Source organism: Tachypleus tridentatus, chromosome 12, assembly GCF_004210375.1.
Source record: "Tachypleus tridentatus isolate NWPU-2018 chromosome 12, ASM421037v1, whole genome shotgun sequence".
NCBI classification, from domain to species: Eukaryota; Metazoa; Arthropoda; class Merostomata; order Xiphosura; family Limulidae; genus Tachypleus; species Tachypleus tridentatus.
This window is the reverse complement of record NC_134836.1, coordinates 72,779,225-72,791,685: the sequence shown is the minus strand read 5'-3', so window position 1 is coordinate 72,791,685 and position 12,461 is coordinate 72,779,225. Positions and strand designations below refer to the sequence as shown.

The 12,461-nt window shown below is 35.2% G+C and overlaps 1 protein-coding gene across 1 annotated transcript in view; it reads left to right on the top strand.

Annotated features, from left to right (window-relative positions):
* LOC143233589 (aquaporin AQPAe.a-like) overlaps positions 1-12,461 on the top strand; it is a 73,132-nt gene that overhangs the window by 58,603 nt on the left and 2,068 nt on the right. The window contains exon 4 of the mRNA XM_076469961.1: positions 2,017-2,134. Within this exon, the coding sequence (XP_076326076.1) occupies positions 2,017-2,134 (118 nt within the window). The remainder of the gene's footprint in view (positions 1-2,016; positions 2,135-12,461) is intronic.

Below are 12,461 nucleotides of genomic sequence, written 5' to 3'. Positions count from 1 at the left end.
CGGAATTTGACATTTTATCAATTACTTTCACGTGACGTGATGGTCTCCTCGAGCGCGAGTAGAGGTTTTTACTGTCTCCCCTTAAAAGCGACGTTTGCCTTGTTATTGTAATAAGCAACGTGACCGAGTAAATCGTGTAATTTCCTTGTTAGCAAATGGGAGCATTTCCGTTCATTATAAGGGGCGTGCCTTATGAAAACAGGATTGGCCCCTGGATACATTGCACGTGTAATGTAAGCCTTTAGACTTCTGTTTCCACCTTTTGAAACAAGAGTTATCTTAGCGAATTATATTGTACATTTTCTGTCCTGAATATATTTCTGATACTGTTGTTCTAGTTTCTAAAACAAGTGGTTTTATTTATTTATTTAGAATTAAGCACAAATATACACAATGGGCTATCTGTGCTCTGCCCATCACGGGTATTGAAACCCGGTTTATAGCGGTGTGAGCCTGCAGACATGCCCTTGTGCCTCTGGGGGGCAAAACAAATCGAGATAATGCTGAAATACGTTGCAGCGCCATCACACACATATATTTACAGATATGCTAATTTTCTGGAACAAAGTTTTCTAACATTGCACCAAACCGTTAAGATCTAGAAATCAGTTCTCATGTTTGATGTTTCCTGGTTTATTAATCCGTAATGTCACGCCTTAGGATAAATTGGTTGAATGACATTTAACATACTTTTAACGTTTTTCGTTAACATTTGATTAGATTATTATAAGCAGCTATCTGCACTGTGTCTACCTCGTGAAATCGAACTCCGGATTTTTTTCATTGTAATTTCGTAAGAACTGGAAGAAGTTATTTTCTTAAAATAAATCTAGTGTCTGTATTTTTTCACTTTTAGCAGTAGTAGACAAAATTAAAGAAGTTATAATATAGAATTATAAGTATTACAATTCAAAATTAATGTAATACTTAGCTAGATTTTGTTTGTAGAATAGTTGATTATTTAAAAGAGCATTATAGATGTTAGCCCCCTCTGGGGGATGCAGTCGTAACTATGCAGGCTTACGTCACTAAAATGTTAGTTTCGATATCCCTACGTAGTTAGCAGAGCACAGATAACCCATTGAGTAGCTTAGTTAATTTGTAAAAGGAACTCTTAAATCAGCATGACAACTTCGAAGAGTTCATTGGTTATTAAGTATCCGACTTCAAGCGTACAATGGCATTTACGGTTATCTTTAAGCGGTAATTTGTAATCTGATTAGATGATTTTTATTATAGTTGACCTGTAATTATCGTAACACGACAGTAAATCTTTACCTAAGAACTTTTAGCTTTTTTTTTTTTTTTACAGAAACGTTAATCTTTCCAAAGGATTTCTGGAATACAGATCCAAACATTAACATGTTTGTTGTTCGTACCAGCAAAAAACGTTGACTTTTTTAAATTACAAAACTGAGTGTTTTTTTTAGTTGAAGCTCTCTTTATTTGTCACTGTTAAATTACTTTTGTTATGTGTATCGGAGCTTTAGTTTTTTGTACATAAAATCATTTCTTGATGTCTTTAAATGTCAGGCTGTAGTTCATGTAAATAACAGTTTTATTGAAAATAAGCCATGTATTTAGTGTTTACTCACTAGTTACAAACATGACTACATTATCTGTGGTTTAGTGGATGGAATGAACAGTTAGATTTACTCAGTCCAATGGTCCAGCAGAAGAAAAGGAGAACCTCGTGTCTTTTTTTCTATTTTATAAACCTTTACATAACTTGACCGAGTCTCTCCAGACTTCGGAGGTAGGTGGTGCATCTAAATTGTTGACGTACTCAGACTGTGAATCTGAAGATTTATTGTTGCTTCCTGTTGCCTAAAAAAAAAAAAAGCCTCTTTGGGGGAGTACTAGGAATGCACAAAAATTGACGTTGGGGGCTGTTGGCTAGGCACTCTCTCTCTCTCTAAACTTTCAGTTGAAAAATAGGGGCACTATACACAAATAGTCCCTTGTGTAGTAACTTTGCGCATATATACAAACTCTTAAACTTTGTTGTTTTTTTAGGTCTACTGGTTCGGCCCTTTAGCTGGAGGTGTCACTGCCGGATTAATTTATGAGTATATATTCGATTCCAAGAAATTAGCCAAAACATTAAAAGAGGCGTTGGAAGACGTAGACAGAGGTGAGTGTCATTTACTAGTCATATTATCAATTTAAAAGAATCATATACTAGAGATTAACTTAACAGAAAGTGAGTTTTCAAATTTAAATGGTTTGACTTTCAGAGAGAGTTTAGGCAACGCTGATGACATGATAAATAGATTATTGTATGAACTATGACAGAAGTTTGGTTGAACGAAGTTTATTTTAATTTATGCAACTACAGTGATGGCCCCTCACACAAAACATGCTCGCCTTTTCAGCCGTAAGGTGTTATAAAGTACGGTCAATCCCACTATTCGTTGGTTAAAGAGTAGCCCAAGAGTTGGCGGTATGTGGTGATGACTAGCTGTCTTTCCTCTAGTCTTACACTGCTAAATTAGGGACGGCTAGCACAGATAGCTTTCGTGTAGCTATTCGCGAAATTAGAAAAACAAATAATATAATCAACTACAGTAAACTGTATTAACAGACAACTCATTATCTCTCGTTAACGGATGTTTTTCTCAATTATGGTAGTTATTAAGGGGTATATATATATATATATATATATATATATGTTTAAACACTATTGACGAGCAATTAATTTCTAAATATCGACACTGAAAGTCAATGCACTTGCAAAACAGAAAAGATAAAATTCGATATTATGTGTTTTGAAATTGCAGTGTAGTTTCTACTGGTACATATATACGATGTGTGTGTCTATACATATATAGTTTGTTATAACCAAAAACAAGCCGAAACAAAAAAACGTCTACAAACTAAATTGTCAAGGGTTGATTCTGTATTTCTTAAAACATCGTTAACCTTTAATATATTTTAGAGAAAATTAATACTGATAAAGTTAAGTAAACAAAATTAAAAGGAAAGACTACCTAAAAAACAGCAACTTGAAACAAACTAAATTGTCAAGGGTTGATTCTGTATTTCTTAAAACATCGTTAACCTTTAATATATTTTAGAGAAAATTAATACTGATAAAGTTAAGTAAACAAAATCAAAAGGAAAGACTACCTAAAAAACAACAACTTGAAATTTTTAACTAATGTTAGTTTGTTTTAAGCCGTAACAAAAATAATAAACGCTGTATCAATAAAAAGGATTCCTAGTGTACAAGCTATAATGTGGGATATAAAACAATTGTAACAAATAAATATAAATACATTTTACTAAAAGTTTCTGATAACTATTTTTAGTTGTGAGTAAAGTCATTAAACATCTTGGCACTACTTTATGCGGATGAACACTTTACCGCATATAAAGGGTTGTTTAGAGTATGATAGTTGCAGTAGATTTAAAGAGTGGTGGTTGGGAGTTATACTTATTAGTTTATATAACTGGATGGGATCCTTAACACTAATATAAATTGTCTATTGGGATAATACTTAGTGCCTTACCACCATAATGGGAACTGGAATGCTAACTTCAGGAGGTAAGTTTATTTAACTTATTTACCCCTAAATAGTAGTACCTTATTTTATTTTGTAAGGATTTTTTCGTTTAATTTTTATTTATTTTCCTTCTCTTTCTTTACTTGCGAGAGCAGTCACCTTCCCACATTTATCTGTAGACAGTGAAGAGTGATATAGATGTGGAACATTGTGGACTTTAGCACTCACATCCCGCTCTCCTAACTTCTATTTCTACATCTACTGTTATTCCTTTATTTCTTATGTGAGACGGGCGAATGCAGGTTAAGACTGATAGACGGTGTATCCCCACCGCAATGTGGGTCCTACTTTCACAGTCACCTCCAAAACTAGGGTACATTTTATCTCCCACATTATATATCGTGCTCTGAGATCTTTTCAGTTAGTGCAGTGTTTTTTGTTTAATTTATTTTTGTTTCAGCTTGTTTTTAAGCCATAACAAACTAATATGATTAGTCAGGGTGTGGATTTCCTGTTTTTAACGCAGTCTTTCCTTTTGATTTTGTTTACTTAACTTTATCAGTATTAATAAGAAAAATGTTTGTGTGTGTGTCCCTCTCTCCCTATATATATTTGTTTCCGATATTAGAAATAACTTTGATAACAGTAAGTAAAATGGGTGTAAAATATAAACATTATATTATCATGAAATTTCACCCATTCTATTATGCAAAAATAAATCGCACCTTAATACAATTATGTGTCGGTTTATTACATTGTAAACGAATATCATCCAACCAAACGAAATGTGTGACTATAGCTTAATATCTATAAGACTAAAGATAGTCATACTATTCCAAGTACTAGTGTGGTAATTGCGCTCATGGATTCTAAAACGACAACGTATAGGAAAATCAGTGTTTTAAGTATTGATAGATTGAGTCAAAATTTCTTGCTTCAGTGGGAACTGTACACGAAAATAATGCTATTGAATATTGAAACGGTCGACATATGAGAGAACAAACTCTTTAAAAATGACGTTATGTAAGTGAGGGTACTCTTTTCAAACGGTATACGAAAATCCAAGCTTTAAATTTAGGTGTAAGTGTTATCCTCAGGACAGAAAGATACAAATTATGACGATAGCAGACAGGATTACGTTCCACCTACAATATTTACAGTCAAGGAGGACAAATGAGGTCTAAAGCAGCTGAAATGTCATATTACAAAAGCGTATCTTAAAAATGGTGTTATATCTCACTTCCATTGTTTTGTATTTATCATTCTGCCTTGGCTTCACTCGCAATCTGAGGGTCGCAGGTTCGAATCTCTGTTTCACCAAATATGCTCGCCCTTTTAGTCGTGGAGACGTTATAATGTTACGGTCATTCTCAGTATTCGTTGATAAGACAATAATCCAAGCACAATTTTATGTTGCTAAATTAGGTGCTATCTGTATTATGCAGATAACCCTCGTGTAATTTTGTGCAAAATTAAAAAAAAAAAAAAATTATTGTCCAATCTTATAGCATAATTTCATCACTGCAAGCATTTGCAGAGAAAAAGGTCTGAACCAAAACCAATGTGCGCTGTATCTCAGTCATTGATATTAGAGATTTGTACGAAACTAATGGTACCTTGACTGCTGACTGGTACAATCTATTTTTATCCATCATGTCTTTACCTCTAGAGCAAAACCTATCCACTAAGGATTTATTTCCAGTAAGACAGTGAACCCAAGTATACAGCAATGTAATGAAACGATCTACCGTAGAATACAAAGGCCAATGGAAAGCTAAACACCTTGGGAATGACCTACAGTGTCACGAGTTGAATATGATTAAATCTCCACGGACTTACATGAAAACTCAGAACACTAAACAACTTTGCTGTAATGATACAGAGCATTTGTGGCAGTATTTCATAGAGCACTGTTTAAAACAATGAAAAATACTAGTGTATTTTCTTTCATATTTCGTTGCAAATACCCATTTTTTTGTAACTGCTGCATGTGTATCACCTCTTCTTTTTACATAAGTATCTCCACAGAATTACTGATAGAACTCCTTCGGATATTCGAACATACTTTTCTGAACCGTTTATATACCAAATTGCTTTTGGACTCATGAATTTATTGTTTATAGGACCTCTGATAATAAATACCATTAATACTGTAGTTAATCTTATAGATTCAGGTTAAGTTATAACATATTGTTTGGGGCTATATATCTTAGTCATTTGTTCTTTCTTATTAATTATTTACTTGTTAAAATGTGCACAGATTCACTCTTAAATGCCCCTATTGGCATAAAGGTATGTCTGCGGACTCGCACCTCTAGAAACTGTGTTTTGATACATAGCACAGATAACCCATTGTGTAGCTTTGTGTTTAACTTAACTCAAGATTCTATCAGCAGAAGTATCTGTACACCCGTCTATCTATCTATCTATGGTATAAAACAATCTGTCAGTACGTCTGTCTCGTGTATCACGTTGTTATGAGGAGTGGGTTGAACTGATTTGATGAATTATTATAGGTAATGCAAGTTGACCTCCCACAGTTCGAGTTTAAATAGATAACACTATGTAACACAAGTTTTGTTCCTGGACAGTATGTGTTATTTCTTAATTGCTTATGTTGTAATAGTACAGAAAATGGCCGTTATTCCCTTCAAACTTTGCTTTTGTGACCTGGATAATGATATTTAGAAATTAACCTATTTTCTGTGTAAAAATGGGCAAATTTGCATTTTTTCATTTACATAAGGTCTGAATAAAACAACATATGAATCAAGATTTACATGTATTTATACTAAAGTTATACAAAAATGTTTAGAAGCGAGTAGTTTTTTTCGAGATTTGAGACTGTAATGTAAAATCATTTTCACGTATCAGCCCCCAAATATTGTCTCCCATCATGTTTTCGTTATACGCTCCTTGGTAGCGGTGGTCAAAGTCCAGTATATCTTGGTGGAAGTGCTCGCCTTGCTCCTCTGAGTATACTCCCATGTTCTCTTTGAAATTATCAAGATGAGCGTCAAGGATATGGGCTTTCACGGACATCCTGCAGTCCATTTTGCCGTAGTTCTTCACCAGAACCTCAACCAGTTCCACATAATTTTCGGCCTTGTGATTGCCCAAGAAGCCCTAAACCACTGCGACAGAACTGCCCCAAGCTTTGTTTTCTTTCCTACTGAGCTTCTTGGGGAATTCTGTGCACTCCAGGATCTTCTTTATTTGTGGTCCAACGAAGACACCACCTTTGACCTTTGCCTCAGGCAGCTTAGGGAAGAAGTCTCGAAAGTACTTGAAGGCTGCAGACTCCTTGTCAAGAGCTGTGACAAGTTGTTTCATAAGACCCAATTTTATATGCAATGGTGGGAACAACACCTTCTGGAGGTCCACTAGCGGCTCACACTTGATATTGTGCCTCCCCACAGAGAACTCGGTCCGTTGTAGCCAGTGCTTCCTGTTGTAGTGCCCTACGGTGCCCCTGTTGTCCCAAAGGCAAAAATAACAGGGAAACTTGGTAAAGCCTTCTTGGAGACCCATCAGGAATGCCACCATATTGAAGTCTCTGATAACCTCCCAGCAATACTCATCATACTTCAAGGGTTCTAACAAGTCTTGACGCGGTTGCATTCTTCTTTGAGGTGCACCGAATAAGCCAGGGGACGAGACGGATACTTATTCCCGTTATGGAGCAGCATAGCTTTGAGGCTTCTAAATGAGCTATCAATAAAGAGGCATCACTCGTTCGGGTTACAGGCAATTCTAATTGCCTCGCACAGACCGGATACATTGTGGCAGAAGCAGAGCCCATCTTGACAAGTGAAGAAGCTTGAAAAATGTCGGTGATGCTTCCTCTGACTTGCGACTTGCACACTTTCATCTAACAAATCTCACTCCTTGAGCCTAGATGTCAAAGTTCGGCATCAGCTACTCAGCACTGAATCTACCTGGAATGTTCTGGAAAATGGTTAAATTTAAAAAATTCATTACCCATGTCACAAAAGTAAAGTTTGAAGAGAAAAATAGGTCTTTTTCCATTAACTTTAGGCATAAGCAAATGGGAAATAACACTTTCTGCCCAGGAACAAGACAAAGTAAAAATTTTGTTACATAGTGTAATCAATTAGGCAAATGGTTCGAGTGTAGTAGCTATTTCAATTGTACCATCTTAATACCATGAAGTGGCCTCTACCGGGCGAAGAGTTCGCTACCAAAGTATGTTAAGACCGACGTTGAACGAAAATGGGTTTAAGGGAGAGCATAGCAAGAGTACCTTTACTTCAGATGAACGGATCGTGTGCTGCGGCTCAAAATAGCGAAAGGGGTGGCTAGTGCCTCTATTTATAGCATCAACATAGCATACAGAAGTGTGGCGAGACTACAAGTTGAAAGATATTAGACGATTTGAATTATCGAACTTTTATAGTTCTGTGATTGGTAGAACCTACAAATACAGCAATTATAGCGTGCAAGTGCAGTTTTGTTAAGTAAAGACAAAGATATGATTACCATCACCAGAGGGACGGTGTTACAATAGGGAGAAATGTTGAAGGGCTTTCTCGACGTACATCTACATATATACTTCATATAAGCATTAAAAAAATCCAAACTGTAAAACTTATACTTTACAATGAAAAATAAGGACAGCAGTGTTTTTATATGAAACAAAATAAAAAAAGGAACCATTAAAATCGAAATCTTATAAAGATTTTTCTTCTTTCCTTTTGGACGAGGGCCCAGCATGGCCAAGCGTGTTAAGGCATTCGACTCGTAATCCGAGGATCGCGAGTTCGAATCTCGGTCGCACCAAACATGCACGCCCTTTCAGACTTGGCGGCGTTATAAAGTTACGGTCAATCCCACTATTCGTTGGTACAAGAGTAGCCCAAGAGTTGGCGGTGGGTGGTGATGACTAGCTGCCTTCCCTCTAGTATTACAATGCTAAATTAGGGACGGCTAGCGCAGATAGCCCTCGAGTAGCTTTGCGCGAAATTCAAAACAAACAAACCTTTTGGACGACCACATGGAAATAAAGTGTTCTTCAACGCCATCACGCACACTCATGTTTAGTAGCAATAATTATCAACCCTCAAACCACGTAGAGAGAGAGATAAAAACATTTACAGATAAAAGGGAAAGAAATGAAATTATTATGTAAAAATCTGTTTAATTATCCTGATAAAATAGTAAAAACTTATTACTGTTTTCGTGTTTAACCAAGAGAAATCTTTATACAACCACACCACACTGGCTGTGATACATTGTATTTCAATAATAGCAATATTTGATGTTTTTTATTTCTTCGGTTTTCTTAAATCACAAAAGGATATTTCCTTGTAGAATTAGGCACAAAACAAATACGCTTTCAATCACAGTAAATATTCGACCCCACCCCTTTTCTGTCAAGAACACTACGTCCTACACACATTACACGTGACCATAACCGAATGAGTGATGTGTTATCTCGATCTCGTCTCGTGATATTTGAACACTAATAATTAGTTATGTAGGAATAACGTCTATTTGACCAGACCAGCAACACAATTCCCGGATGTCAATTACAACTGCACGAATTAAGACTGGGGAAATCTAATGTTTAAAATGACTAATATTGACGAAATTATCAAAACCAACTTAATAATCTGAAAGTCTAATCAAACAAGCCTTGAGATATGGATAGTGTTACATATTTTAAAATATAATTTTCGCCCTTCTAGCTGTTTAGCACGAACAGCACACAACTGAAGCAAACCAAAAATAATAATAAATAAACATTTATTCAGTACTTAAAACGAGATGTTAGAATCGCCAAAAGTACTGCCATTTAATCATTTATATTTTTGCTGAAAAAAATTGGGGAAAGTCAGTTCAACATAGTCACTATCTTGCTGCCTAACACATTTATTATTAACAAATGAGTTTGGTGTCAAGTGGATGCTTTTACGCTTTTTTTTGTACCAAATCTACTAATAAACAATAATTATGTTGAACGTGAATTTCTTGTTTTATAACAAGAACCACGATAGTAGTAGTTCATAATAGGGATCGCAAAGAATTGCACAAAATCCTGATAGAACGTTCAGATAAAAAACACCTTAAACTGTAAAGATTCAGTTCAGACAGTACTTTAAAACACATCTTAAAAAACAACACGTACGTTAGACTTACAAGGAAAAGAATACCTGCTCCAAATAGCCCGTTTACAATTCTTATTATTTTTTACCAGTCCACAACACTTTTGTGCTAAGTGAAAGAGAAAAGAAAAAATCAGTACATATATTACATTTTACAACAAACTAGTAGAATAATTACTTTAAATGACATAAAGTTTATTTAAAACGATGTTTTAGACGTCTTATTCTAGGAATAAGTTTGCCAACTGCTACGTAATATATATATATATATATATATTTATCGCTTTCGCCCTTCTAGGTTAAGCGCACGTGTCACGACGTTTGGAGCGTTATTTTTAAATTTTTTATTAAATAACGTTTTTACTTCTTACGTTAATGAGATTGGCATCAAAACGTAGTTTATAATTTAAATTTTAAAACTATATAAGTTTTAATTTCTTTAGATACTTATACACATTGTATTGTGGGCGTGATAAAATAGAAATTGAACAATAAGACAACTGGACGTGTTATTTTTCTTTACATTTTCTTTTAAATTAAGTATCAGTTTTTGTGTGTCACATAACACGTCCTGTTGTCTTTTTTTCAGTTTATATTTTATTACGCCCACCATACAACGTGTACAAGTACCTAACGAATTAGAAACTCGAATTTGAGATATAGACAAGCTAAATATAACATAATAGCCTCCAACCTCTATGATTTGCTGATATATCAATATATTTAGCAAATCCACCGCAGTGGATTTGCCCTTCAAACCAATCATTTGAAAGTTCTTAATTAGTGCTACTTACTACTAAGTAGCTCAAGTTTATAACCAATAGAAAGACAATCTTTCCCCTCTACGTTATTCTGACAGTTTATAAGCGACTTAAAGGCGAAAGATTGGTTTGTTTTTAATTTCGCGCTAGTCGTCCTTAATTTAGCAGTGTAAGATTAGAGGGAAGGCAGCTAGTCATCACCATCCACCGCCAACTCGTGGGGTACTCTTTTATCAACAAATAATGGAATTGACCGTAACATTACAACGCCCCCACGGCTGAAAGGGCGAGCATGTTTGGAGTCACAGGGATTCGAGCCCCCGACCTTTAACCACCTGGACATTGCGCGCCGAAAAGGTGAAAGAAAGAATTCTGTCGAAACTGTAGATGCGTGATCAACAAGTGGTTTCTCTGAACATGAACAGGAATGAGATTTTATTTTTACACCCACATATACTTTACTTAGATCGTACTGAATCACGTGAATTTTGAGGATACTAATACTGTAATTTAATGGGTTTTTTTATTTTCCAAAAGGTAATGTTTGAAGCCTACAAAAAATTCTCTGTGCATACCCCATCCGTAAGCCTAAACAAGGCTCAGGATAATACGTACACCCAGTGGTGGTATTCAGGGGGTTCGCAGGGGTTCGCGCGAACCCGTTCTTAAAAATTTTTGAGCTTAGCGAACCCGTTGATGGCTTCAATTATACCGTCGAATTGTTGATGTCGTGGAAACTGATTGCGTCACACTTCATCACACATTTCGACAAGAAAGATTTAATGAGAAAATCACAGACCGTATTATTGACAAAGTTCGTCAAGTGAATGCAGTCAATAATCACAGTGCAGATGATAATAGAGTGAAACAGAAAAAAACGGACAAATATGATGACAATCAATTGACTATTTGGAAATTTTTAAAATGAAATAAATAAAAGATTTTAAAGCACTTTTTCCATTATTTTCCTTTTCAAATGATGTATCAGTATAGACTTCCGGAAAAGTAAGAGAACCCGTTATTATTGAGGCCTTCCCTTGAGAGAACCCTTTCTTAAAATTTTTGAATCCCACCACTGCGTACACCTGAATGCAGAATTTCATTACACGAGTACGTACACGAAATACGAAATTAATGTTTTTCTCATTTACTTTACTAAAATTTAAACATTTATGAGTAAATAATAATATCTATATTTATACACACATGTAATGTGCGGTAGCCGAAATAGTATACTTTTGTAGGCTAATACGTAGTTAGGCCTAATGCATTTGTGTTATTCTAATTGTTTAAACTGAAGTAAATTTAAAACCACCTTATACCACATTCAAAACTTGAAACTTTAAAACAAGAGGGTAGTAACTTTGATAAGTATGTGCCCAAATAACACCTTCAAACACATAAGCTGTGAAATTCGACAGACATTAAATAAATGAGCAGTATTCCTGAAATACCTGCGTTGTAAATGGATCGGCAAGGCTCAGACCCTACACTGTTTATTTGACCAGAGCATCTTTGAACCATATAATAAAGGTTTTCACACATTCTAATTGCAATTTTATTACCTTGGAAGTTTCTTTTATCAGTGTTGTAGAAAATACAAGCCGCTTAGTCCAACACTGTGTTCTTGGAACAAGGGCATGTATGAATGACACTTTTTGTTTTGCACGTGCGTTATTGTTCTCGAAGCTGTCATATTACGAGTGCCGAGTGCAACGACGGGCTAAAACGTACGCTGAGACGGCTAGTGATGTCAGCTTTATTTACAGTGATTTTAACTTTAGATAGTAAAAGTAAAATAAACAAAAAAATTATGGGACATGTTTAACAGTTGAAACTCTCAGGATACGTACTTTGAAACCTTGTGATTAAGAGGTTCTAGAGGTTGTATAAGTGAAATATGAACTTCTTTGAGACAAAAGTATGTTTGGTCTTAGAATGAAAATCACTTTGCTCTCGTACAAGTTAAAAGAATCGACGATTTCACGAACAAATGATAAAATATACTTTATTAAAAAATCTAATTTTTCGTGTGCGAAAGCTTTATAATGTGTACTGACAGTCTATCA